We start from the raw sequence: 24757 nt of genomic DNA on the forward strand, positions 1-24757 counted from the left end.
ATGGAGATGGGTGGCAAGGGCTGGAGTAGAGTTAAGGTGGTGTATGTGCTGCTCGTGCCCATTCCTGTGGCTGAGGAGTCACAGGGCATACTCATGGCATGGTGCAGGGGGATGGAGAGCTCCAGTTGGTAGTCCCCAGTCCCATCCAGGATGGAAGCCATGGTGGAAAGTTTGGCTTCATAATACCAGGATAGTCAGGAGGATTAATAACTAATGCAGCTTGTAATAAAATATGTGGCACACTGGCATATCTATATTCAGCATGTGACTAGGGCTGTATCTGCATACAAAATTATATGGTACAGTGTTTTCCACACCTACTTTGAATTTAGTATGCAGATATAGGGCGGGGTGTATTAATATACATCGCTGCCCGGCCAACACAATGCCAGCGCATATGTACTATGCGCTGCAGACGCACTTGCATGCTTTCTTGGTGCATGTAACTTGTTTAGTTTGTCTATAGGCCCGATGTAGCCTATACTGTTTATTTGAATATTGGAGACAACTGTGCTGCGTAATATTAATTGGTATTAATTTGCGGCCACGCCCCTCTCCGTGAAGCCACTCCCCTATAGTTTTGGCTTGAGCACCCACCAGCAAAAACAAAAATCGGCACCTATGGTGTGACGTCACAGACACAATGGAGAGGCCAGACAGAGGAGGCGGGAAGATGATCAGGCAGGGAGGGAGCCTCAGGGAGCAGAGCACACAAGGTTTCACTGAGTGTGCGGCTGTGCGCTCCTCCGCCACCCCAAAACGCTGTTTACATAAGTACAGTCTGCTGCTAAGAGCAGGGGTGGAACGGGACTGGCTGGGATGCACCTGACTGCCCCCCAGGGAAAAGTGCATAAAATTCCCCCTTTGCAACGAGCATGAAATTCCCCCTTTGCAACCAGCATGAAATGCCCTCTGGGCAACCAGCATGAAATGCCCTCTGGGCAACCAGCATGAAATGTCCCCTTTGCAACCAGCATACAAACACCCATCCCACAGTGGCAACCAGCATGTAACTCCTGCAACCAGCATGTAGGTAAGCAGCACTTATCTGGTTTAATGTGTACTGGGCATTACGGTGTGTGCTATAATGTGTACTGGGCATAACGGTGTGTGCTAAAAGGTGTAATGGGTATAGCGGTGTGTGCTATAATGTTTACTGGGTATAGCGGTGTGTGCTATAATGTTTTCTGGGTATAGCAGTGTGTGCTATTGTGTTTACTGGGTATAGCAGTGTGTGCTATAATGTTTACTGGGTATAACTCTGTGTTCTATAATGTGTACTCGACATAAGTGTGCCATAATGTGTACTGGGCATAACGGTGTGTGCTATAATGTGTACTGGGCATAACGGTGTGTGCTATAATGTGTACTGGGCATAACGGTGTGTGCTATAATGTGTACTGGGCATAACGGTGTGTGCTATAATGTGTACTGGGCATAACGGTGTGTGCTATAATGTGTTCTGGGTATAGCGGTGAGTGCTATAATGTGTACTGGGCATAACGGTGTGTGCTGTAATGTGTACTGGGCATTACGGTGTGTGCTATAATGTGTACTGGGTATAGCGGTGAGTGCTATAATGTGTACTGAACATTATGGTGTGTGCTATAATTTGTACTGGGCATAACGGTGTGTGCTGGAATGTGTACTGGGCATTACGGTGTGTGCTATAATTTGTACTGGGCATAACGGTGTGTGCTGGAATGTGTACTGGGCATAACGGTGTGTGCTGGAATATGTACTGGGCATAACGGTGCGTGCTGGAATGTGTACTGGGCATAACGGTGCGTGCTGGAATGTGTACTGGACATAACGGTGTGTGCTGGAATGTGTACTGGGCATAACGGTGTGTGCTGGAATGTGTACTGGGCATAACGGTGTGTACTGGGCATAACGGTGGGTGCTGGAATGTGTACTGGGCATAACGGTGTATGCTGGAATGTGAATTGGTACTACTATGTGACCACACCACTTCCCCCAAAAAAACATGCCCTAAATTTTTAGCGCACGCCTTCGGCGCGCACTGTCCCTGTTTTCCGGTTTATATTGTTTTTAGTATATATGTATCTTTATGTGAGTAGGCCAATTCATACTTCCCCCCCCGACCCACATATGCCATGCTGGGAAGAAGGGGAGAGGAGGCTTTATTCCGTTGGGACCCAGAAAAGGTCAGGTAGGACCCCAATTTTAAGAAGTGAAGAGTCCCCGGGACCCACTTTTTTGGGTGGTTTTCGCAAAATATATTATAAAATATATATATATATAGGGGGCGCAATTAATTTTTTGGCAGGGGGGAGCAAAATTTATAGTTACGCCACTGCAAATAGCCATATGTAACATGTAAAGATCAGATATTGCTGGTGTACAATAAGAGTTCCAGCAGTAACATGATTTATGTATTATATTACAATATACCTGAAAAACAGAGCTGCAGCAGTATGCGTGTATGGAAGGCCCCAATGCTTAGCTGTACCTGATCTGTAACTGACTAACAGCATGGGAGGTGCCAGCCAGTAACACAGGGACACTGGCCAAACACCACTGCTATAATCCCTCCCACTACAAAGGACAACTGCTAGAGATGAGACATTGGTCTAAGATTTAATTTACCAAACAATCATTTTACTGACCTTCATTTCCAATTTGCTGGGACAACTCTCGGCGGCTCATTGTCTCATTGAGAGGCCTTTTCTCCTGTATCCGCTTCAGCTGCTGCCCAGGAAATGCCAATGATATTGCTGTGCACTGAGGCAGTGGCGTAACTACATAGGGTGCAGGAGGTGCCACTGCTATGGGGCCCGGCGGCTTGGGGGCCCGAGAGCCCAGCAGGCATTCTCCTGCACCCTCCTGGTCGCTATACTGTCTTGGCTCCGTCAGTTTGTGCAGCTCTGAGCACAAGACCCGGCGCTGGCAGCACAGGGCTGCATCTCTCTGGAGCTAGGTCTTGTCTCATGCTCACACTCAACAGAGCTGCAGGAACTGACAGAGCCAAGACAGCGCTGGCGGGGATCGCAGGCAGGAAGAGGCACCGTGCCGGGCATCGAGGGGAGGAGGAGGCACCGTGCCGGGCATCGAGGGGAGGAGGAGGCACTGTGCCGGGCATCGAGGGGAGGAGGAGGAGGCACTGCGCCGGGCATCGAGGGGAGGAGGCACCACGCCAGGCATCAAGGAGAGAAGGAGGCCATGCTCCGGGGATCGCGGGGTGGAGGAGGCCCGGTGCTGTGCGGAGAAAACCTGGCACCACGGATCAGGAGGAGGAGGTCTGCCACGACAGATTGGGAGGAGGATGCCTTGCAATGGGGATAGGACTGAGTAGGAGACCCAACACAGGAGCACAGCCAGAGGTACATGCACTATGAATGAGGGGGGAGGAGGGAATTAATGGATGTCACTACATTTTTAAACCCTTGCTCTCCCTCCACTACAATCCCCCCATCTTCAACTTAACTCCTCTTCTACAACCCCCTCTCTTTCTTTACCCCCCACCCTCTCCTCCTCTACAACCCTCCTCTTTTCTCCTCTACAACCCCCCTCCTACTCTAACCACCATCTCCTCCTCTACAACCCCCATCACCTTCTCTACACCCCATCTCATCCTCTACAACCTCCCTCTCCTCCACTACAACCTCCCTCTCCTCCACTACAACCCCCCTCTCCTCCTCTACAACCCTCCTCTTTTCTCCTCTACAACCCCCTCTCCTGCTCTACACCCTCCTCCTACTCTAACCCCCATCTCCTCCTCTACAACCCCATCGCCTTCTCTACACCCCACATCCTCCTCTACAACCCCCATCTCCTTCTCTGCACCCCATCTCCTCCTCTACAACCCCCATCTTCTTCTCTACACCCCATCTCCTCCTCTGCAGCCCTCCTCTGCAACCCTCCTCTCCTCTACAGCCCCTCTCTCTCTCCTCCTATACACCCACTTTCTTACTCAACAGCCCCTCTCCTCCCCCCCCCCCCCCTTGTAGTGACAATGGAGGGGGGCTTTCAAAATTTTGCTATGTGGCCCACAGAGTACTAGTAGTTACGCCCCTGCACTGAGGATTCAAATGTGGCATGCGGGTGGCAGGTGGTGGCAGTTGGTGATGGCCGTGCGGCACACTAACTCTGCAGTACAACCCATATTATTCTCTTCCCGGTTATATTACACAGGAGGACAAGTGGGAAACCTGTGGGAAACAACAAAAAACAGGGTGTTTTAAGGCATATACTTAAACTATCTCACATCTTCTGCCAGGACTGCTGGATTGTACAGAACCACATGGAAACGCACATACAGAGTATATACACACACATACATACACACACACACACACACACACACACACACACACACACACAGGTATATTGGTCTGGGTTTGTCAATCGCACAGATACTAATAACTTATAAATTACCCCTTTATTGGTGTATATCTACATAGATCATGAGTCATTTTTCTGGGGTGTGCTACCACTGGACAGTAGGTATTATAAAAAGACTGGGAATGAAGAGAATGTCCTATTGTGGTGCACTCATTTATCATTATTATATGATACTGTGCATAAGTGCACCACAATAGGATATTATTTCCTTTCCCAGTCTTCTTATACACACACACACAGTCATTGAAGTCTAAGTTCATACCTCCCAACTTCTTGTGAGCCGGAGGAGGGACAGGGGCCTGCCGGAGGCTCGGCCTAATTTTGGGGGCCTAATTTCGGGGGCGTCCTGTTTTGACGCTATGGGGGCTCACCGCTGCTCACCACCCGACAGGGGGGACTCCCAACAGCCCCCCTCGCCGTGGGACACTGCCGGCTGCGGGAGGGATGCGGGAATGTCCCCGAAAACCGGATATTCCCGCGGTTTTCTGGACTGTTGGGAGGTATGCTAAGTTTACCAACCCGAAGCGTGGCGAGCGCAGCAGTACGCGTCCTTCCTTCATTTTCGTATCCCCACGTCGGCACGTAGTTGATTTTATATAGTGTGGCGAGCGCAGCGAGCCACCGAGCTCGAGAGCAGCGTGCCCCACGCGGATAACTTCACATGTATTCTGCGGGCGCTCGCCACGCTTCGGGCACAGGGGCTCGCTGCGCTCGTCACACTGTATAAAGTCAACTCCACGCTGACGTGGATAGTGGGGGTATGAAAAGGTCGGAGGACGCGTACCGCCGTCCCCTTTCTGGGGAGGTTCTGGCTGACTATGTGATGTGTAGTCCATAGGCTACAATGGGCTACTGACACCTTCAGATCTGCAGATAGCTGCGGGGGTCAGTCTCTGGGATGCTTTGCGTTATGAAAGTTGGTTAATAATATGACAACATTGCATCCCCTGTAGGAACCTATGGGGGCTGCAGATGGGAATGGAGGAATGCAGCAGGTATTGGTCATACATCAAGTTGATACTAAATATTTGTGGTTACTCCCCCCAAAAAATGAAATTTTCAGGCAATAAGCCACAAATATTTTTTTTAAATTGTTTTCTCTGTCCAGGGGCATAACTCCCAGAGGTACAGGGCAGAATTAACAATGGGCCTGATGGAGCTTCAGCTCCAGGCCCACTTTTCATTTTGTAGATGTGGACCGGAGCTTTCCAACAAGCCCAGCCCCGTGTCGCTATCCCCCCGGGAACCGGAGATACCGCCGGGCAAACCTGGAACATTTTTCCCATAGGCTAATTCGAAACCAACACCCAGTTCTGATGTCTGCCAGTTCCCCCCTGGCATCACAGAAGCTCGAGGTTAACCTCATTCGAACCCAAATAACTGGGCCTTCAATGTGATACCAGGCTCAATCTGATACCAGGCTGGTTCATATGGGTTAATTGGTTCCAGATATATTGTGGGTAAACTGTTTTTTTTATTTCCGAAATGTAATTTCATGGCTGTTCATGTTGTTTGAGGGCAGATTTCTCTGGAACCAAACGGCCAAGTTTCAGGGGGGTACCGGACACGGTCCCGACAGTCATTTACCCGACGTCGGGATCTCGACTGTCAAAACGCTGACAGACAGGTGCCCGACGACCACCCGCTATTTTCCCTCGTTGGGGACCAAAATCATTCAAAGCCCACTCAAAAGTTCTTCAATATGATAATGTCTCATGTAAATGGGTCAGTTGGTTCCAAAGATAAAGCCGGTTAAATAATATAGCCGGTTAAAGCGGGAGTAGAGGGGAGGGGTTTCTCTTCACTTTACACCAGAAAATGCATGGACTAGGCTGGTGTAAAAGGGACCAACCCCAGAATGTCCCTGAATGATCCTGGTATCAAAGGTAAGCAGCACTTATGTAGCTTAATTTTTAATAGGCATTATGGTGTTTGGCATAATACATAATGGACATTATGGTGTGTGGCTTAACATGTAATGGGCATTATATTTTATGCATGCTTTTGGCGTGCAATGTTCCTGTTTGTGAAGCATATTGTGAATTTTGGCTCAATCCGTTTGGTATAGTGTCATACCTCCCAACTCTCCGGCTGCAGAAATAGGGACACGAGCAAGCGCCCAAAAAGGGGGCGCGGCTTATGCAAATGAGCCGCGTCCCCGTTTTCGGCCGCGAATAGACGCTGTGCGCATGCGCACAGCGTCTATTCTGTCAAATTGGGGGGGCTCCGAACTGCCCCCCCCCCCCCCCGCAGCGGGACACCTCCGGCCGCGGGTGGGACAGCGGGACAGGACCCGGTAATCGGGACTGTCCCGCTGAAATCGGGATTGTTGGGAGGTATGTAGTGTGTATTTTGGCTCATTCCATGTGACAAATTGTGAAATCTGTGTGGCATAACCTGAATTTTGACTCAATCCGTGTGCCATAGTGTGAATTTTGGCTCATTTCATGTGGCATAATGTGTAAGCGGCATGCACACAGCGTCTATTCTCGTATGAAAATGAGATTGCGGCTAATTAGCATAAGCCACACCCTCATTTGCATACGCCCCACCCCCTTTTCAGGCTTTTTCGGGAAATGCAATTAACAGGTCGGATGTGGACTGCTGCTTTGAAGTTGGATATCTCCAGTTGCCCAGGGCCGATTTTCTAAATTCTGGTATCCCTGGAAAAAGGGAATCCTCAGCTATCAGAATAGGACCCTTATACACATGGGGCCCCTGGGCAAGTGCCCATTAAGCCCATACGAAAAGACGGCCCTGCATCCAAGGATGGTACGGACTGGGACTCTGGTACTGACAGTAGGCTGTAAGGAATGGAGAAGATCCTGAAGATGAATTATAAGAGTTGTTTTGTTGGGAGAAGAAGAATTCTATAGAGAAGTTCTAAAATTTTCTGGAATGCTGTTGTAGGAGGTGAACTGGTTATAAATGTTCCTGAATTTTCAGGAATGTTATTGGAGAATTACTGTCTAGGAATGCTCTAGAACAGTGGTGGCCAACCCGTGGCTCTTGAGCCTCATGCGGCTCTCCCCCTAGTAAAGTGTGGCTCCTGCTGCCCGCCGCCCACCGTCCGTCCCAGTACCCCCTGCTGCCGGTTCCCTGAATCCCTTCTCTTTCTGAGGGGAGGAGAGTGCGCATCACGCATCTCTCCTACCCCTTACTGTGCATCCTTGTGACTGGGCCGTCCGCCAATTAGAGCTCGCGGGCCAGCAGCCAATCAGTTTGTGGCACTGTGGGGGGCATACCAGCTTTTTGGCCCTGTGGGGGAATACCAGCTTTCTGGCACCGTAGGGGCATACCTGGCACCGTGTGGGGGGCATATGTGTATCTGGCACTATTGGGGGCATATGTATATATGGCACTGCACTATTGGAGGCATATTTGTATTACACCGAGCCAAGGGGTCAAAAAAGACTACGCCCCTTTTTTTAGGGCTTTGGCCTTCGGCGCGCGCATGATGTCGGCTCTTTAGCTTGACTACCGATATTTTTCGGCTCTTTACCTCTGACCGGTTGGCCACCCCTGCTCTAGAATATTCAGGAATGTCTGGAGAAAAATAAAACAGTTCTAGAATATTATGAATTGTAGTTGTAATAGACAGGAAGACTGTAAATGTTTTACAATGTCCTGGAATGTTGTTGGAGAAGAAGGGGGAAATTTACAAAAGGAAATTTGTAAAAAATAGGTGTATTTGTATCCAGAAATACACTTATTTTTGACATTTACTATCCCGAAAATACGTCAATTCGTATTCGTATTGCTAGCACATCATTACGAATACGAATTGCCGTATTTTTGGAATACTAAATGTCAAAAATAAGTGTATTTCTGGATACAAATACACCTATTTTTTTTACAAATTTCCTTTAGTAAATTTCCCCCGAAATGTCTAGAAATGCTCTAGAATTTTCTGGAATGTTTGGCGGCAGTCAATTCCATAGAAAGTTCTAGCATATTCTGGATGGATATTTTTGGGGAAGAACTTTATAGAAATGCTCTAGAATTGTCTGGAATGTTCGGAGGAAGAGCATTCCACAGTAAAGTCCTAAAATTTTCTGGAATGTTGGTGTAGAAGACAGTCAGTCTGTAAATGGGTTTTACAATGTTTTGGAATGTTATTTGTGGAGAAGAACTGTCTAGAAATGCTCTAGAATTGTCTGGAATGTTTGGAGAAAGAGAATTTTATAGAAAAGTCCTAGACTTTTCTGGAATGTTGGTGTAGAAGACATTTAGTTTTTTTTGTTATCATTAAAAATGCCCCCCCCCCCCCAAACACGTACTTACATGCACTACTAAGTTCATGGTCTACCTCATATATTGCCCTTGTGGGTATATATATGTGGGAAAAACGGAGACCACTTTACGTGAACCATCGGTTTGCCATAAGGCGGGGACTAGTGACCAACCGGTCGCTCGCCATTGCGCACTTACAGGACATACAGTCTCCAGTTTGCGCACAAAACTCATAGATCACATCCCCCCATTGATTCGAGGTGGTGATAGAGGAAAAGCACTATTAAGACTGGAGAGTAGGTGGATTCTAGTATTAGATGCATTGGCCCCTAAAGGGGTTAATGAAAAACCCGGTTTTATAATATGGATACTTGAGGTTATGACCTTCACCCAGTATAATGGTTTATGCATCTAGTTTAACGATAATTGATCAGTCTACTAATTGTGCATGATTACTTATAGGACTATTATGAAACCACTATTAATATAAATAAAAGTATATATATGTATTGTATACAAAAATTGATATATTTGATGTTTGATGAAGTGATAGATTATGTCGTTATATGAGTAACATGATGATGTCTGATGTAATGATTTTAAATGTATTTGTTTTAAATGTTTGTACTGACACACTGTGGATCCCCCTGCAATCACATTACTGACACCTATGAACGCTCTGAATTGAGTCAACCCACAGGTGGGTGGTGTGGGGCAGGTCGTGGCTACACAGATGTCTGATTTGTAGGGGTGTGTCCCTGTATGTGAATAAATATGTGTACTGTTATATGTGAATTTGTTCCCTGATAACGACAGTTGTCCGAAACATGTTGGAATAAAAACCACTTTTTTTCACCAAACTTTGGAAGACTGGTGTGTGTATATGTGTATATGTGTATATATATATATATATGTATGTATGTATGTATGTATGTATGTATGTATGTATGTATGTATATATATATATATATACAAAAAAGGAACAGAGTGCGCTTAGAGGTGAAGGTACACAACTTATTTTCCTCAGTTATAAAATTTATTAAATAAAAAGCCAACACTGCGGCTTATACAGCATATACAATACATATAGTCATTTTAACAATTGACATAATGTACAATTTTCCAATACAACAGCAGGCCCAACGCGTTTCGTCAGCTACGTGACTTCATCAGGGGCATTCGATGATTTAGTTGACAAAGATACAGTTGCACTTTATGTAGTATCTAAAAAAAAAGGGGGTACAGAGAATGTTTTTTGCAGGAATAGATGTTTCACCAGTAAACAGCGCTCTTGTTTAAACTGGCCCATACAAATAAACAGTATTATGTCCCAATAGCACTGAGTACACCCACTCAGTGGCAGATATCAACATCCAGGTCAGATAAGGCTGTGTAACCAGGAAGTAACCTCTAGTATATCCAAAAGCTGAATGTTCAGCTCTGCTTCCAAGATGTGTCAGGTTGGAAGTGTAAGGTCCACATGTATGTGATGCCCACTGCTGTCGCTTAGCTTAGTCATCCAGCTACCTCGGTATAACCTATTGGCCCAACTACAGTAAATGAAAACAATTTTGTGAGCTGTGAAGTGATCAAAATTGACTAGAAATTAGTGGAAACTAATGTTGTTGAGGTCAATAATACTTTAGGGCTGGGGTAGCCAACCCTAGTCCTCGAGAGCTACCAACAGTGCATGTTTTGCAGGTCTCCTCACAGAATCACAAGTGAGCAAATTAGCTCTATCTGTGTATCTTTTAAAATGTGTCAGTGATTAATGAGTGCAGCTGTGCAGCAGCTAGGTTGTCTGGAAAATGTGAACTGTTGGTAGCTCTCGTAGGCTAGGGTTGGCTACCACTGCTTTAGGGGCAAAACCAGGCCCAAATTCTGTTATTTCAGCCATTTTTAGCATTTTTTCATAAAAATCCAGATCCAAAAGCAAAACCAAAACCCGCAAGGGTGGTTTTGCCAAAACCAATCCAGATCCAAAACACGAAGGGAGATCCAGATCCAAAACGCCAAAAAAAATGGCCGCCGCACATCTCTAGTAATATTCTCCCATGCAGTTTGCTGACAGTAATGACAAGTGCAAGGGGGCCCCCCTGTCTAAAGTGCCCCGGGCCCCCCCAAGGCTTAATCTGGCACTGGTAACGTCATACCTCCCAACATGACCCTCTCCAGGAGGGACACATTACTCTGTTTCTGGACTTCCCTCATAATATATGATTGCCATCACCTGTTTCACACAGGTTAATTGATTAGAATGGTGCTTCAACACAGGTAATGGCAAATATTAATTAAGGAAGAAGTCCAGAAACATAGCAATGTGTCCCTCCTGGAGAGGGTCATGTTGGGAGGTATGGGTAACGTGTGTGTGTGTCCATACAGGGGTGGTGTCACGTGTGTATGCATATAGGTGTGGTGTCACGCGTGTGCGCATACAGGGGCGGTGTCACATGTGTGCGCATTCAGTGGTGTCACGTGTGCGTGCACATACATGGGTAGTGGCGTCACATCTTTGCACATACAGGGGGCATTACCACACATCACACTCCTGTCTAGTGTACACATGGCTAACATTCACAGCACATATACGTCATCTAAGTGTCCAGCAATCTGCCACACGCATTAATGGCCTGACCTTGCCCCCCCATCTCCTTAGCATGGGTCTTCAACCTGTGGCCTTAGTGCATACTTGCCTACCTGACCCTCTCCCAGGGGAAAACGCAGGATTTTCAGAAGGGGGTTTCCAGAGGGGCGGAGCAAAGCACGGAGATGGACACTTAGGTGACATAGTATATTCCGGGTCAGTTAAAGTATTATAGATAGACCAAATGTATATAAATAATAATAATAATTATATTTATATATTTTTTTTTTCACATACACACACACACACACACACACATACATATATATATACAGTGTATATATATATATATATATGTATGTATATATATATATATATATATATATATATATATATATATATACATGCAGGGACGTCAACAGCAGTGTAGACCCCTGGGCATAGCAATGTATTGGGACCCCTACCGATCCTCCAGCGTTAGGGGTGGGGGAAGGTTTGATGTCCCAGGGGGATGTATAGTGGAGTGGGCTTATTATCCATAATTTTCTGGTGGGAGGACAGCTTGCTTGACTGTAGATATCTCCAGGGGCGGATCCAGGATAAAATGACAGGGGGGGCACCATGATAAAAGAAGGTTTAGGTGGGGGAGGGGCGGTGTTAGTAATGCCAGTGTACATGCTAAGAGAGCGGCAGAGAGAGGGTGGGATGGGATTAAAAATAGGCCCTGGCATTTAAAGTACGCAGGCTCCCCATGGCGACAAAATTGAAGGATGCAGTTGTGCGAGCACCGAAGGCGCGCTCCGGAAAAGGGGTGTGGCCACTCAACAAGGGGCATGTCCTTGAGTGTAGTGTACAACACCATATACAACTTCTACACATTATGCAACAAAATACTAGACCCCACTATACTTGCCCATTACACATGATGTCAAATGGAATGAGCCAAAATTCACATAATGCCACATGGATTGAGCCAAAATTCACATAATGCCACACGGAATGAGCCAAAATTCACATAATAACACATGGATTGAGCCAAAATTCACATAATGCCAAATGGATTGAGCCAAAATTCACATAATGCCACATGGATTGTGTCAAAATTCACATAGTGCCACACAGATTGAGCCAAATTCAAAAAATGCCACACGGATTGAGCCAAAATTCACATAATGCCACACGGATTTAGCAAAAATTCACATAATGCCACACGCATTGAGCCAGAATTCACATAATGCCACACATATTAAGCCAAAATTCCCAATACGCTTCATAAACAGGGACATTGTCCATCAAAGGCACGAATTAAACATTGACACCATAATGTCCATTACACGTTAAGTTACACGCCATTATGTCCATTATGTATTATGCCAAACACCATAATGCCTATTAAAAATTATGCTACATAAGTGCTGCTTATCTACATGCTCATTGCCAAGGGTTCCATGCTCATTGCCAGAGGTTCCTTGCTCGTTGCCATGTGGGATTACATGCTCATTGCAAAGGGGGAATACATGCTCGTGGTAAATGGGGGACAGCCGCCGCCAGGCAGAAGTGATAGCCACTGACAGTGGCAGAGCCTGGCTGTATTCAGAGCACTGCAGGTCCAGGCTATTTGAAATAATACCCCTTTCACACCAGAAAATGCATTCCCAGGTTGGCCCCTTTTACACCAGCCTAGTCCCTGCATTTTCTGGTGTGAGGGGGAGAGAAAACCACCCCTCCCCCTCTTTAACCAGTTATCTCATTTAACCGGCTATATCTTCGGAACTAACTGACCCATTTACATAACACACTTATCATATTAAAGAACTTTTGAGTGGGCTTTGAATGATTTTGGTCCAGTGAAACTGAAACGTTTGGTTCCAGAGTAATCTGCCATCAAAGAACATGAACAGCCATGAAATTACATTTCAAAAATAAAAAAAATCGGTTTACATGCAATATCTCTGGAACCGATTGACCGATATAGACAAGCTTGGTATCATATTGAAGGCCCAGCGATTTGGAATTGACTGAGATCAACCACAAGCTTCTATGATGCCAGAGAGGGAACTGGCAGCCGTTGGAACTAGGTGGGGGTCGGAATTGCCGGGTCCCATGTTATCCTATGGGGAAAAAACGTTACAGCTTTGCCAGGCGATATCTTTGGTTCCCGAGGGGCTAGAGACACGGGGCTGGGCTCGTTGGAAAGCCCTGGTCCTCAGCTACAAAATTAAATGACAGGGGGGGCACGTGCCCAGGTGCCCCCCCCCCCCTGAATCCGCCACTGGATATCTCCAGTTCCCGGAAATAGATTTCTAAGATTTGAATAAAAATTAAAAATTAGAGAATCCCACCTACCAAATGGTATTGGAGACTAGGAGATCAGAGTTCAGGAGGCAGAGCAATCTGCCAACAAGTATATAAAACTACATGCCATGTGTGTGGAGCTGGAGCAGTAATCAACTGCTGGAAGGCTGATATCTCTGGTTCAGGGAACAGTAGAGACAAGCTTCTAGTATCCCTCAAAGGGGGAGAGTCCCAGCTTTTGGAATATACCCTCAGAGAAACTCTAAGTCAGACAGAAGCTGAAATATCTGACTGGGAAGAGCAATTAACAGGCTTGGATGGGGACCACTGCTTTGAAGTCAGATATCTCCGGTTCCCAAGGACCGATTTTTTAAATTCATGTACCTATGGAAAGAGGGGACCCTCAGCTTTCAGCCTAGGGCAATTAGACTCCTGAGGGGGGTTTCTGGGTACTCAGAAACCCCCCCTGCGTTCGCTACTGTCTCCATGCGGGAGAAAATGCTCTGCTCCTGGACTTCCCTGGTAATTTATGATTGCCATCACCTGTGGTGAAACACCTTTACCTAGCTCCCCACAGGTGATGGCAATCATACATTACCAGGGAAGTCCAGAAACAGAGCATTTTCTCCCGCATGGAGAGGGTCAGGTAGAGGCAAGTATGCCTTAGTGGTAGGCGTAGCTACAGGTCATTACTGCACCAGGAAGGGACACTGCAAATCAGTCACCATGGACACAGACTGCGCGAGCTTTGCGCCACTGACGCTGGCCGGTTGTCAGTGGCAGCACATGGCTCCAGCAGATTCTAGTGTTTTCCACAGCTTTCGTGGGCGTCAGATCGGTCACGCCCTCACGGGGCGGGGGCATCTCTCGGACACACCCTCATGGGACGCGGACATGTCGCTCTGTATCTGCATTCAGCGTAGAGAGGCGGGGATGGCCGTGGTCCGCCAGTGAAGATTCCAGAGGTTTCTGGAAGGTGTGGGTGGGGTTACTGAGGGGGCGGCGGCGTATTTATATATACAGCGGCGGCGCTGTCAGCTTCCAAACCTTGGCTCGCTCAGCAGCAGCGAATAGCGGATATTACTGCGGCGCTAACTGGACAGGACTACAGCGCAAACCGAACGCACGGTGAGTGCGGACACAGGCACGACTGTGTATAGTGATGCCTGGTGATTATATAGGTATATTAAAGCATAGGGTTCAGGTATATTAAATAGGTATTAGTAACATCTGCATGGTATATTTCTGGCTATTATGTAGGTATTACATATAAAGTACATGTATTACAGTATAGGTAGGGAACAGGTATTTTATGTAGGTATAACACTATAATGTACTAGTAGTAAATTCTGCATGGTATATTTCTGGCTATTATATGGGTATTACAATATAGGGTACAGGTATATTATATAGGTACAGGTGGGAATGTACTAAAAGGAATGACAGTGGAATGACAGTCTGGTCATTCCACTGTCATTCATTTTAGTATGTCCCGTACAGGGGTGTATATAGAATACATTTATCATAGTAAAGGGTACAAGTATATCTCTGGCTATTATATAGGTATTACACTATAATGTACAGGTAGTGACACCTGCATGCCGCATGTCCATTTCAACTGCTGCCTCCCTCGCCCTAAGGCCAGGCATAGACTGGGAAACTACAAGCTCCAGCATGAGTCTCTGTGTGAGCATGGGTATGCTGGGACTTGTAGTACACCAGAGGCTGCTGTTGGTCTGTAGGTGATGTGTGTGGGAGGGGGTCATGTGCAAAATCAAGGCTCTCTCTTTCATTTTAGCTTCTTAGTACACCTGCCCCCCTAAGGGAGGTAAATTCACTAATGTTTGGAGAGAGATAAAGTACCAGACAATCCGCTCATAATTAACTTTTCATACATGGTAGTTAGGAGTGGATTGGCTGTAACTGTATCGCTCTCCTATGCTTACTACATATGCCTGGTGATACTGTCCCTGTCTGGCCTCTGGTGTGAAAGTGATGAACATTAATATCAGGCAGAACACACATGGGGGTGATGTCTTAGACTGAGAGTACTTATTATCCTGCTTATTACATGCGATCGGTGGCTATGGGTACTGTCTGACTGGCCTGCTACATGATATTACTACAGACTGCATCCAGAATCTTCTTGGTGTCTGCATTAACCCCTGTAGGGCTGTGTGGGAGGAACTCTGCTGTCTCAGACAGTAATTTCTATAAACCTGCCATCTTGCTTTTTGCCAGAAGGTGTCACTCTGACTGCATTAGTGTGCTAGGCTCATCTAGATCCTTGTTTCCTTGCAGGTAGATGGAACCATATATGCTGTTGAATATGTAAAGTAACGCTATGCGCCTACAGCTTGTACATTGTAGCGATCTGAAAGTAAAACGCAACCTTTCATTTACAGATGCCGGAGGAAGTGCAGACTGCAACTCAGGACCATCCCATGGAGGAGGATGTGGAGACCTTCGCCTTCCAGGCTGAGATCGCTCAGCTCATGTCCTTGATCATTAACACCTTCTACTCCAACAAGGAGATCTTCCTGAGAGAGCTGATCTCTAACTCGTCAGATGTAAGTCCTGACCATGAAGTGGCTTTCTGCTGCGTCCGTAGCTGCAAACTCTTACTGTCCTGGTTCTACTCACACCCAACCTGATGTCTTTCAGGCCCTGGATAAAATCCGTTATGAGAGTCTCACAGACCCTAGCAAACTGGATTCGGGCAAGGAGCTTAAGATCGACCTGATCCCCAACAGGATTGAGCGTAGCCTGACTCTCATTGACACAGGCATTGGGATGACCAAAGCCGATCTCATTAACAACCTGGGTACCATCGCCAAATCAGGAACCAAAGCCTTTATGGAGGCTCTGCAGGCTGGTGCTGACATTTCCATGATTGGCCAGTTCGGCGTTGGATTCTACTCGGCATACCTTGTAGCGGACAAAGTGACGGTGATCACGAAGCACAATGATGACGAGCAGTACGCCTGGGAGTCCTCGGCTGGGGGATCCTTCACCGTCCGAGTAGACAACAGTAAGTACATAATAGAGAGACGTTTAGTTGTTGTGTATTAGAACTGTAAATAGAGCATCAGGTAATTCCAGTGTGTTTTCAGGTGAGCCTCTTGGACGCGGCACCAAGGTAATCCTGCATCTTAAGGAGGACCAGGCAGAGTACCTGGAGGAACGGAGGATTAAGGAGATAGTAAAGAAACACTCCCAGTTCATTGGCTACCCCATAACGCTCTTCGTCGAGAAGGAACGGGACAAGGAAGTCAGCGATGACGAAGCGGAGGAGGAGAAGGACGAGAAGAAAGAGGAGGAGAAAGACAAAGATGAGGAGAAACCAGATATAGAGGACGTTGGCTCCGATGAGGAGGAAGATAAGAAGGATGGGGACAAAAAGAAGAAGAAAAAGATTAAAGAAAAATACATTGACCAGGAAGAGCTGAACAAGACCAAGCCCATCTGGACCCGCAACCCAGATGATATCACCAATGAGGAGTATGGCGAGTTCTACAAGAGTCTTACTAACGACTGGGAGGATCACCTGGCTGTGAAGGTAAGTTGCTATATATTTCTCATGGAATGGTTCTAGTTCATGGGTTAAATATTATGACTAGCAAATCCTGTTCCTATAACTGACCAATGGACACCCTTGTTAGAGTTTCCTTCCACCTGGTGCTAGATCTGAACTTTCTCCCTAGTGCATCTACCCAACGTCATTAGAGAAGTGATCACTGTAGGCAATGAAGCAGTAATTGGCACTAAGCACTGTTCTCTCTGTCCCTCTAGCACTTCTCTGTGGAAGGCCAGCTGGAGTTCCGCGCCCTGCTCTTTGTGCCCAGACGAGCTCCTTTTGACCTGTTTGAGAACCGAAAGAAGAAAAATAACATCAAGTTGTATGTTCGCAGAGTATTTATCATGGACAACTGCGAGGAGCTGATTCCAGAGTATCTAAGTAAGTAGACACCCCACCAATCGCGACCAGTGGTGTAATTCCTGGAGGTAGCGGAAGCACTGGTTTATGGGGGTGGGGGGTCATTAAGGAGGAGAAACCGAGGGGGCTGCTGTATTTGGACATGTCACCCACTCGTCCTTGCTTACAAGCCCACTTGGTGGCCCCCTGGAGCTGAAGAGCAGTAGAGTGTATATTAGGACGGAGTGGAAAAGTTGAAATCGAGATACAGATGTAGTCGGCTACATCTTTGCAGGGTCCCCCTTGCTGCCCCCCCAACTGCCGTGATACTGGGATGCACGCGTGGAAGGGGATCTGGCGGGTGCCGGCAATGAATGTGCAGCGCTACATCTGTATTCAAAATCGGCTAGTGTGGAAAAGTTGTGATTTGACCTGAATAAGAAACGTGCAAAAGCTTTTTGATCTGAGTCAACATCTTCTGTTCTGGCAAGAGCAAGAAAATTCCCAAGACCAAAAGCCAAGGGAAGATAACAGGCGCTTAACTAGAGGTGCTTTTCAGGGTATAAGCTGCTGCTCAAGGGGGGATAGTCAGTCCCCACCACCAGAAAATACAAGACCAAATCACGCCAAAGCGTGTGAGCAGCGCTAAATGAGGTGACACACACCAAGTTACAATTGTAATAATACTTTACTTGATAATATTAAAATTGAAAAACGTATATTGGGGTACAATACAAAAATACAAAATTACACAGTAAAAGCAATATGGGTACCATAAAAAACAATTCTTCACATCACAAGCTGGGGTAAGTATGACTGTAATAAGTCCAGTATAGGACAGGGGATATGTATCACGTGATAATACGGAAGTGGGGAGGAAAAAAATGTATTTGGATTACAGGTAAGTGCACGTTACCATTTGGTGGGCGATCTGTGTAGTAACCACGGGTGGTAGTTGGAATCCTCACCCGGGTAGATGATGATTGGTGGAGAGTGCTGTCGATTGGCTTCCGCTAATGATGTAACCCCCTGTAGATTATTTGATGTCCTTTTTCGGGGGGGGGGGGGGGATGGATTACCCCAACAATTTTCCAATAAGCGGTGTCCGCCAAAGGGTCGACAGGAATAACTTGAAAAGATGGTGGAGCAATGTCCTCCTGTTGGAGATGGCAAGATGGAATTATGCCGCTGGATGACTTCCAGGAGAGACCGTAACCACCAAACACAATTGAGAGACTGCGGTGGTAAGCAGGGTGTTTCAAATAGATGAATCCGTGGATCGACGTGTACCAGTGGGGGAGTCAATCAAAGTACAGTATCCCACGCTTGGAGTGAAGAACTGGAAGTCTGCCTGACGCGTTTCACTGCCAACTGCAGCTTTATTTTTGATAAAGCTGCAGTTGGCAGTGAAACGCGTCAGGCAGACTTCCAGTTCTTCACTCCAAGCGTGGGATACTGTACTTTGATTGACTCCCCCACTGGTACACGTCGATCCACGGATTCATCTATTTGAAACACCCTGCTTACCACCGCAGTCTCTCAATTGTGTTTGGTGGTTACGGTCTCTCCTGGAAGTCATCCAGCGGCATAATTCCAGCTTGCCATCTCCAACAGGAGGACATTGCTCCACCATCTTTTCAAGTTATTCCTGTCGACCCTTTGGCGGACACCGCTTATTGGAAAATTGTTGGGGTAATCCATCCCCCCCCCCCCCCCCCCGAAAAAGGACATCAAATAATCTACAGGGGGTTACATCATTAGCGGAAGCCAATCGACAGCACTCTCCACCAATCATCAGCTACCCGGGTGAGGATTCCAACTACCACCCGTGGTTACTACACAGATCGCCCACCAAATGGTAACGTGCACTTACCTGTAATCCAAATACATTTTTTTCCTCCCCACTTACGTATTATCACGTGATACATATCCCCTGTCCTATACTGGACTTATTACAGTCATACTTACCCCAGCTTGTGATGTGAAGAATTGTTTTTTATGGTACCCATATTGCTTTTACTGTGTAATTTTGTATTTTTGTATTGTACCCCAATATACGTTTTTCAATTTTAATATTATCAAGTAAAGTATTATTACAATTGTAACTTGGTGTGTGTCACCTCATTTAGCGCTGCTCACACGCTTTGGCGTGATTTGGTCTTGTATGTTCTGGCAAGAGGCATGAAGTTTCACTTTTAATATGAAAATAACGAAACATATGAAAAAGCTCCGATCTAGTTAAAATTATGTCAGGATGTCTTAGTGTGGTTCATTTATATACTTTAGCATAGTGAAAGCAAGCTTGTACTAGTGCAAAGTGACTGACTTTGGCCTGATAATTGACCCATTTTCATGGTCACAATTGTGAATATTGTGTGTATACTCCTAACTTGTTACTTTTTTTTTTGGAGAGGATGCTCTGTAATTGAAGTGAACAAGAAAAAAATCAGGGTAAATTCCTTTCCTTTTGTTTGCCCTTTAATAGAATAATGCACACCTGTGTCTTCTAATGTCCAACAAACTCTTTACTGAATACTACAGTAAGTTCAGTAAACAATCCATTCCGCTCTGTTCTTTAGGTGCAGTATTTTAAACACTTCTGTTTATTGTCTTTACTTGTGGCAGTTTATTTTAAACATGAATTGGTCTGAAAAACAGTTTTGCATCCCCTATGCTGGGAACATGATTGGGCTGCATTAGAGCATATAAATATGCAAAAGATTAGCCAATATATTAACAGTTAAATACGTAAAAGTGTATTATGATGTAATAAACAAATACATCTAATGTTCAGAAAAATAAAATCAAGAACATTGATTAAGAAAATAACAGGTTCAGGAGAAAATACACAATATTCACAATTGTGAGCATGAAAATGGGTCAATTATCAGGGATTGTTTCTCCTGCCAACAGGGCCGGCAACAGAAATCTTGGGGCCCTGTACAATGATATTTCTGGGGCCCCCCACCTAATCCCAAATCCATACAACCCTCTTCTGCATGAGCCTCATTGAACCTTTCACTGCTCCATATCCTGCTTTCAGGCGCGGACTTCACGGCTGTGCATCTGCGGCCCCAGGCCGTGCGCACACACACAGAGTAGATTGCTCTGAGCGCCAAGTGGCAGGGCACACACACAGTAGATGGCAGTGGCACACAGTGAGTCAGTCACACTCACCCACACACAGATGGTGCACAGTAGACGGCTGGGCCGTGAGGGTCACTGACGGGCCAGCTAGTACAGGCGGTGGTCATGCCGGGGCATGGAAGCTCTGTGGCCCTTCAGATCGCTGAGGCCCATCACACTTGTCCCCCTTGACCCCCCCCTGTCGCCGGCCCTGCCTGCCAAAGTTAGTCACTTTGCACTAGTACAAGCAAAACAAGGAAGCCTTCTAATAGTCTAAATACACTTTTTTTTTTTTTGGCTTTACCTTTTATATACAGACAGCACCCTGAAAAAAAAATTCCTTATTACTGAAATTCACAATAATAGCATTTTATTCTCCTAGGTGTATAAGTGTGAGTCACCGGAACAAAGGCTCCTCAGAGGAGATATTAAGTAATGTGATTGCAATGCAATTACATAACTCCCTACGTCCCTACTGCATATGTGTTGACGGATGTCGGCACGTGTACATGTAGGAACAACCAGGGGTTTCCACTACCTTCTATGTTACCTCCGGGGCACCTGGTATAAACTTGCAGACTTGTAACCATTTGTACATGTATGATGGTGACCCTTCATCTCTAACAATCTCCTTGTTCTGCAGACTTCATCAGAGGTGTGGTGGACTCCGAAGATCTCCCCCTGAACATCTCCAGAGAAATGCTGCAACAGAGCAAGATCCTTAAAGTTATCCGAAAGAACCTAGTGAAGAAATGCCTCGAGCTGTTCACAGAATTGTCAGAAGACAAAGAAAACTACAAGAAGCTATATGAACAGTTCTCCAAAAACATCAAGGTTGGTGGCTCGGAATGTTGTCTGCTTGACTGTTCCATTAGATACTTTGCTAAGTACTATGGGGGATTGGTTTGTAGTTTCGCTGATATGAATTCTGCCCAGTCACAAACATGTTCATATATTCTACATAACAAAGGATATTCCTGTTCTCTCTCTCTTTTTTTTTTTTTAGTTGGGCATTCATGAAGACTCTCAGAACCGTAACAAACTGTCAGAGCTGCTGAGATACTACACATCTTCATCTGGAGATGAGGTGGTGTCGCTGAAAGACTACTGTACTAGGATGAAGGAGAACCAGAAGCACATCTACTACATCACAGGTATGGATCGGCCATCGCACGAGCCTCCTACAAGCTGCTCCATGCAGGTTGGCTACAATCAGTACTGTAACAGGGCGCTGAAGGGGTTGATCCCACTACACTAGTGTGCAATATCATGGCAAGTTAGTGTCGTGTCACCCGAAACTTCATCCATATTCTAGGATGGTGTTTTAGTCTTCATAATTACTAGTAGAGTTCCTGTTGGTAATATCTCCATCATGGTTACACCCTTCGCATATACACGCTGACATGGAAATGCCTTGGTTAATGACTGTCTTTTCGCACAGGTGAAACCAAGGATCAGGTAGCAAATTCGGCCTTCGTGGAGCGGCTACGGAAGCACGGCCTGGAAGTAATCTACATGATCGAGCCAATCGACGAATACTGCGTACAGCAGCTGAAAGAGTTTGAGGGCAAGACTCTGGTCTCCGTCACTAAAGAGGGGTTGGAGCTGCCAGAAGATGAGGAGGAGAAAAAGCAGCAAGAAGAAAAGAAAGCCAAACTGGAGAACCTGTGTAAGATTATGAAGGACATCCTGGAGAAGAAAGTGGAGAAGGTTAGACTTGCACGGTCCTGGCTGGCTGTCCGTCCTGGGTGTCTGTAGCTGTATCTTGTTCTGATGTCCTATTCCTGTTCCAGGTTGCAGTGTCCAACAGACTGGTAACGTCACCGTGCTGTATTGTGACTAGCACCTACGGCTGGACAGCAAACATGGAAAGGATCATGAAAGCTCAGGCCCTCCGGGACAACTCCACGATGGGCTACATGGCTGCAAAGAAGCACCTAGAAATCAATCCCGATCATTCCATCATCGAAACACTGCGGCAAAAAGCAGACACGGACAAGAATGATAAGTCTGTGAAGGATCTGGTGATCCTGCTGTATGAAACTGCCCTGTTGTCATCTGGCTTCAGCCTGGAGGACCCTCAGACACATGCTAACCGTATCTACAGAATGATCAAGCTAGGTTTAGGTGAGTTGGACCTCCTTCCATAATCCGCCTTGGTCATAACTTGTATGTGTTTGCTACAACATTCCTCCTTGTAGGAGGTTAAGGCTTCTATATGTTTTGCCATCAAGAGAAAGTGGTGATTATGATCCAGCCAATCAGCTCCTAATGGCCATTTTTCAAACACAGCCTGTAAATTGTCAGGAGCTGATTGGCTGGTGTGTTTTCATCTTCCACTCTATCACTCTTAAAGCCTTAGTAAATAGAACTCTTAATGGCAGAAATCCTTGCTGCAAACTGAACGCAGCTAGTTAGCCAGCTACATCCATGATTGCAGTTGGAGCTATTTGCCTGATTAAGTCGTTCAGGCAAATCGTCCAGATATGTACTTTCTACAACGCTTGCTAGCGCCACACCATTTGTACATACAATTTGACTGGAGGATGACTCTAGTGCTAAGTAATTGCCATAGCCGGGTTCCGTCCTCTGTGATGTCAGGCGGGGTACTCCTCGTCCAGTGTGTACCCAGCATTAGACCATAGTGCCTGCATTTCCGTACAATCACTAACCTGCTGTCCTGTACAGGGATTGATGAAGACGATGCAGCCACAGATGACCTGACCGTGCCAGCTACTGAGGAAATGCCGCCGCTGGAAGGAGACGAAGAATCCTCTCGAATGGAGGAAGTTGACTGAGTTGCCTGATTTATCGTTTTGCTCTGAGAGTTACTATTATATTAACCGGTTAGGTTTTATTTTGTATATGGGCGGCGTTCCTGCGTTTTATGTTTCAAATATTTATTTTCTTCTGAATGTTGTATGTTTTTTGTTAAAAAATTGCACTGGTCTGATGACAAATTAAAAACAAAAAAACATTGGCACATTCTGTCCTGCGTCATTCAGGGGTGAGTCATGGGCGTAGTTATATGTAATAAGGGAAGACATTGAGAACTGGTGACTGCTTCTGGTTAATGAGGCCCGCCTGACACTGGGCATGATTCATACCCAATCGCACATCTGCATACTTTTGTTGTTATCTGCTGCCAAGACAGAAAACCTACCACATGTAAATCCTGTCGGGGCACACACATACGCAATCCACTATTAAATTATTATTTTATTTAGCGCTTTTTTTCCAATAGGACTCAAGGTGCTTAACAGATAGAATTAATGTAATACAGTGCAGGAATACTGAAGAACAGAAATGTTTTTCATAAACAAAACTTGAGGGAATTAAGGAAATGCTTGAGTAAACAGGAAAGTCTTGAGCGTTTTAGAAGGATTCGAGAGTGTGCGGGGAAGTGAGTTCCATAGAGTTGGAGCCGCGTTGCTAAAAGCTCGACCCTCGGATGAATTATGGGAAATTCTAGGTCCTTCATCTACAGATCGCAATAATCGGGTGGGACAGTGTGGAATCAGAAGCTGCTTCAGGTACCTTGGGAATTGTCATGTAAAGCTTTGAAACTCAGTAAGTTGATCTTGATAATTATTTGCCATCTTATAGGTAGCGAGTGGAGGGAGTAGAGAATGGGGCTGGTTGGGTAACAGCTTGGCAGCTGTGTTTTGTACTAGCTGTAATCTGTGCAGTTCTTCTGCTGGTGGACCAAGGCAGAGGGCATTGCAGTACTCTAATCAAGATGATTCTCCCAGTGTGTGCAAATGTGAGCAGCCCTGACTCTCACAACTGTGCGACAGACCGGCTGAAGGAAGCCAGAGCTGGCGTCACAGACCCTCCCTGAAACCACCTGGGCCCGCCTGCGTTTAATGATATATTTGCTATTTCTGTCCTTTTTGGCTTGGTTCCATGCGCAGTCATTCTATGTTTAAACTGATTGCAAATTTGCAATCAACTCTGAATCTGGCCCACTGCTGGGTATTGTAGGGGCACTTACTGTAAGATCATGCCAAAGCTAGTGAAACTAAATGCTGAACTATTAGTACCATTGTTCTACCCCCCCCCCCCCCCCCCCCCTCCTTTTAATGGAACCTTATATGGAGAAGCCCTGCAATTCCCTTGGTCTCCTAGGGATTCCCATTGATGATGGATAACTTTGATGGTGTGAAAACATTTGCAAGGTAACAAGTGATGGTTTCAACGACAGATGGTCCCCCCCCCCCTACACGTGTACCGGGCCT

The 24757-nt window shown here is 46.0% G+C and overlaps 1 protein-coding gene across 1 annotated transcript; it reads left to right on the forward strand.

Annotated features, from left to right (window-relative positions):
• Positions 1-14414: 14414 nt before the first annotated feature.
• HSP90AA1 (heat shock protein 90 alpha family class A member 1) lies at positions 14415-23499 on the forward strand. The gene is made up of 10 exons (XM_083167566.1): positions 14415-14605; positions 15883-16047; positions 16142-16508; positions 16591-17036; positions 17270-17435; positions 21163-21353; positions 21526-21673; positions 21961-22229; positions 22313-22646; positions 23208-23499. The coding sequence occupies exons 2-10, from the start codon at positions 15883-15885 to the stop codon at positions 23315-23317; spliced, it is 2196 nt and encodes a 731-aa protein (XP_083023692.1). The 5' UTR covers positions 14415-14605; the 3' UTR covers positions 23318-23499.
• The last annotated feature ends 1258 nt before the right edge of the window (positions 23500-24757 follow it).

Source organism: Crinia signifera, chromosome 12, assembly GCF_055691185.1.
Source record: "Crinia signifera chromosome 12, ASM5569118v1, whole genome shotgun sequence".
Lineage (NCBI taxonomy): Eukaryota > Metazoa > Chordata > Amphibia > Anura > Myobatrachidae > Crinia > Crinia signifera.

What these genes read in the sequence shown, in the direction of transcription:
- HSP90AA1 (XM_083167566.1), top strand. Translation starts at nt 15,883, where the DNA reads ATGCCGGAGGAAGTGCAGACTGCAACTCAGGACCATCCCATGGAGGAG. An exon ending in CACCGTCCGAGTAGACAACA is followed by an intron (nt 16,509 to 16,590) that starts GTAAGTACATAA and finishes GTGTGTTTTCAG; the next exon opens with GTGAGCCTCTTGGACGCGGC. An exon ending in GCTGATTCCAGAGTATCTAA is followed by an intron (nt 17,436 to 21,162) that starts GTAAGTAGACAC and finishes CTTGTTCTGCAG; the next exon opens with ACTTCATCAGAGGTGTGGTG.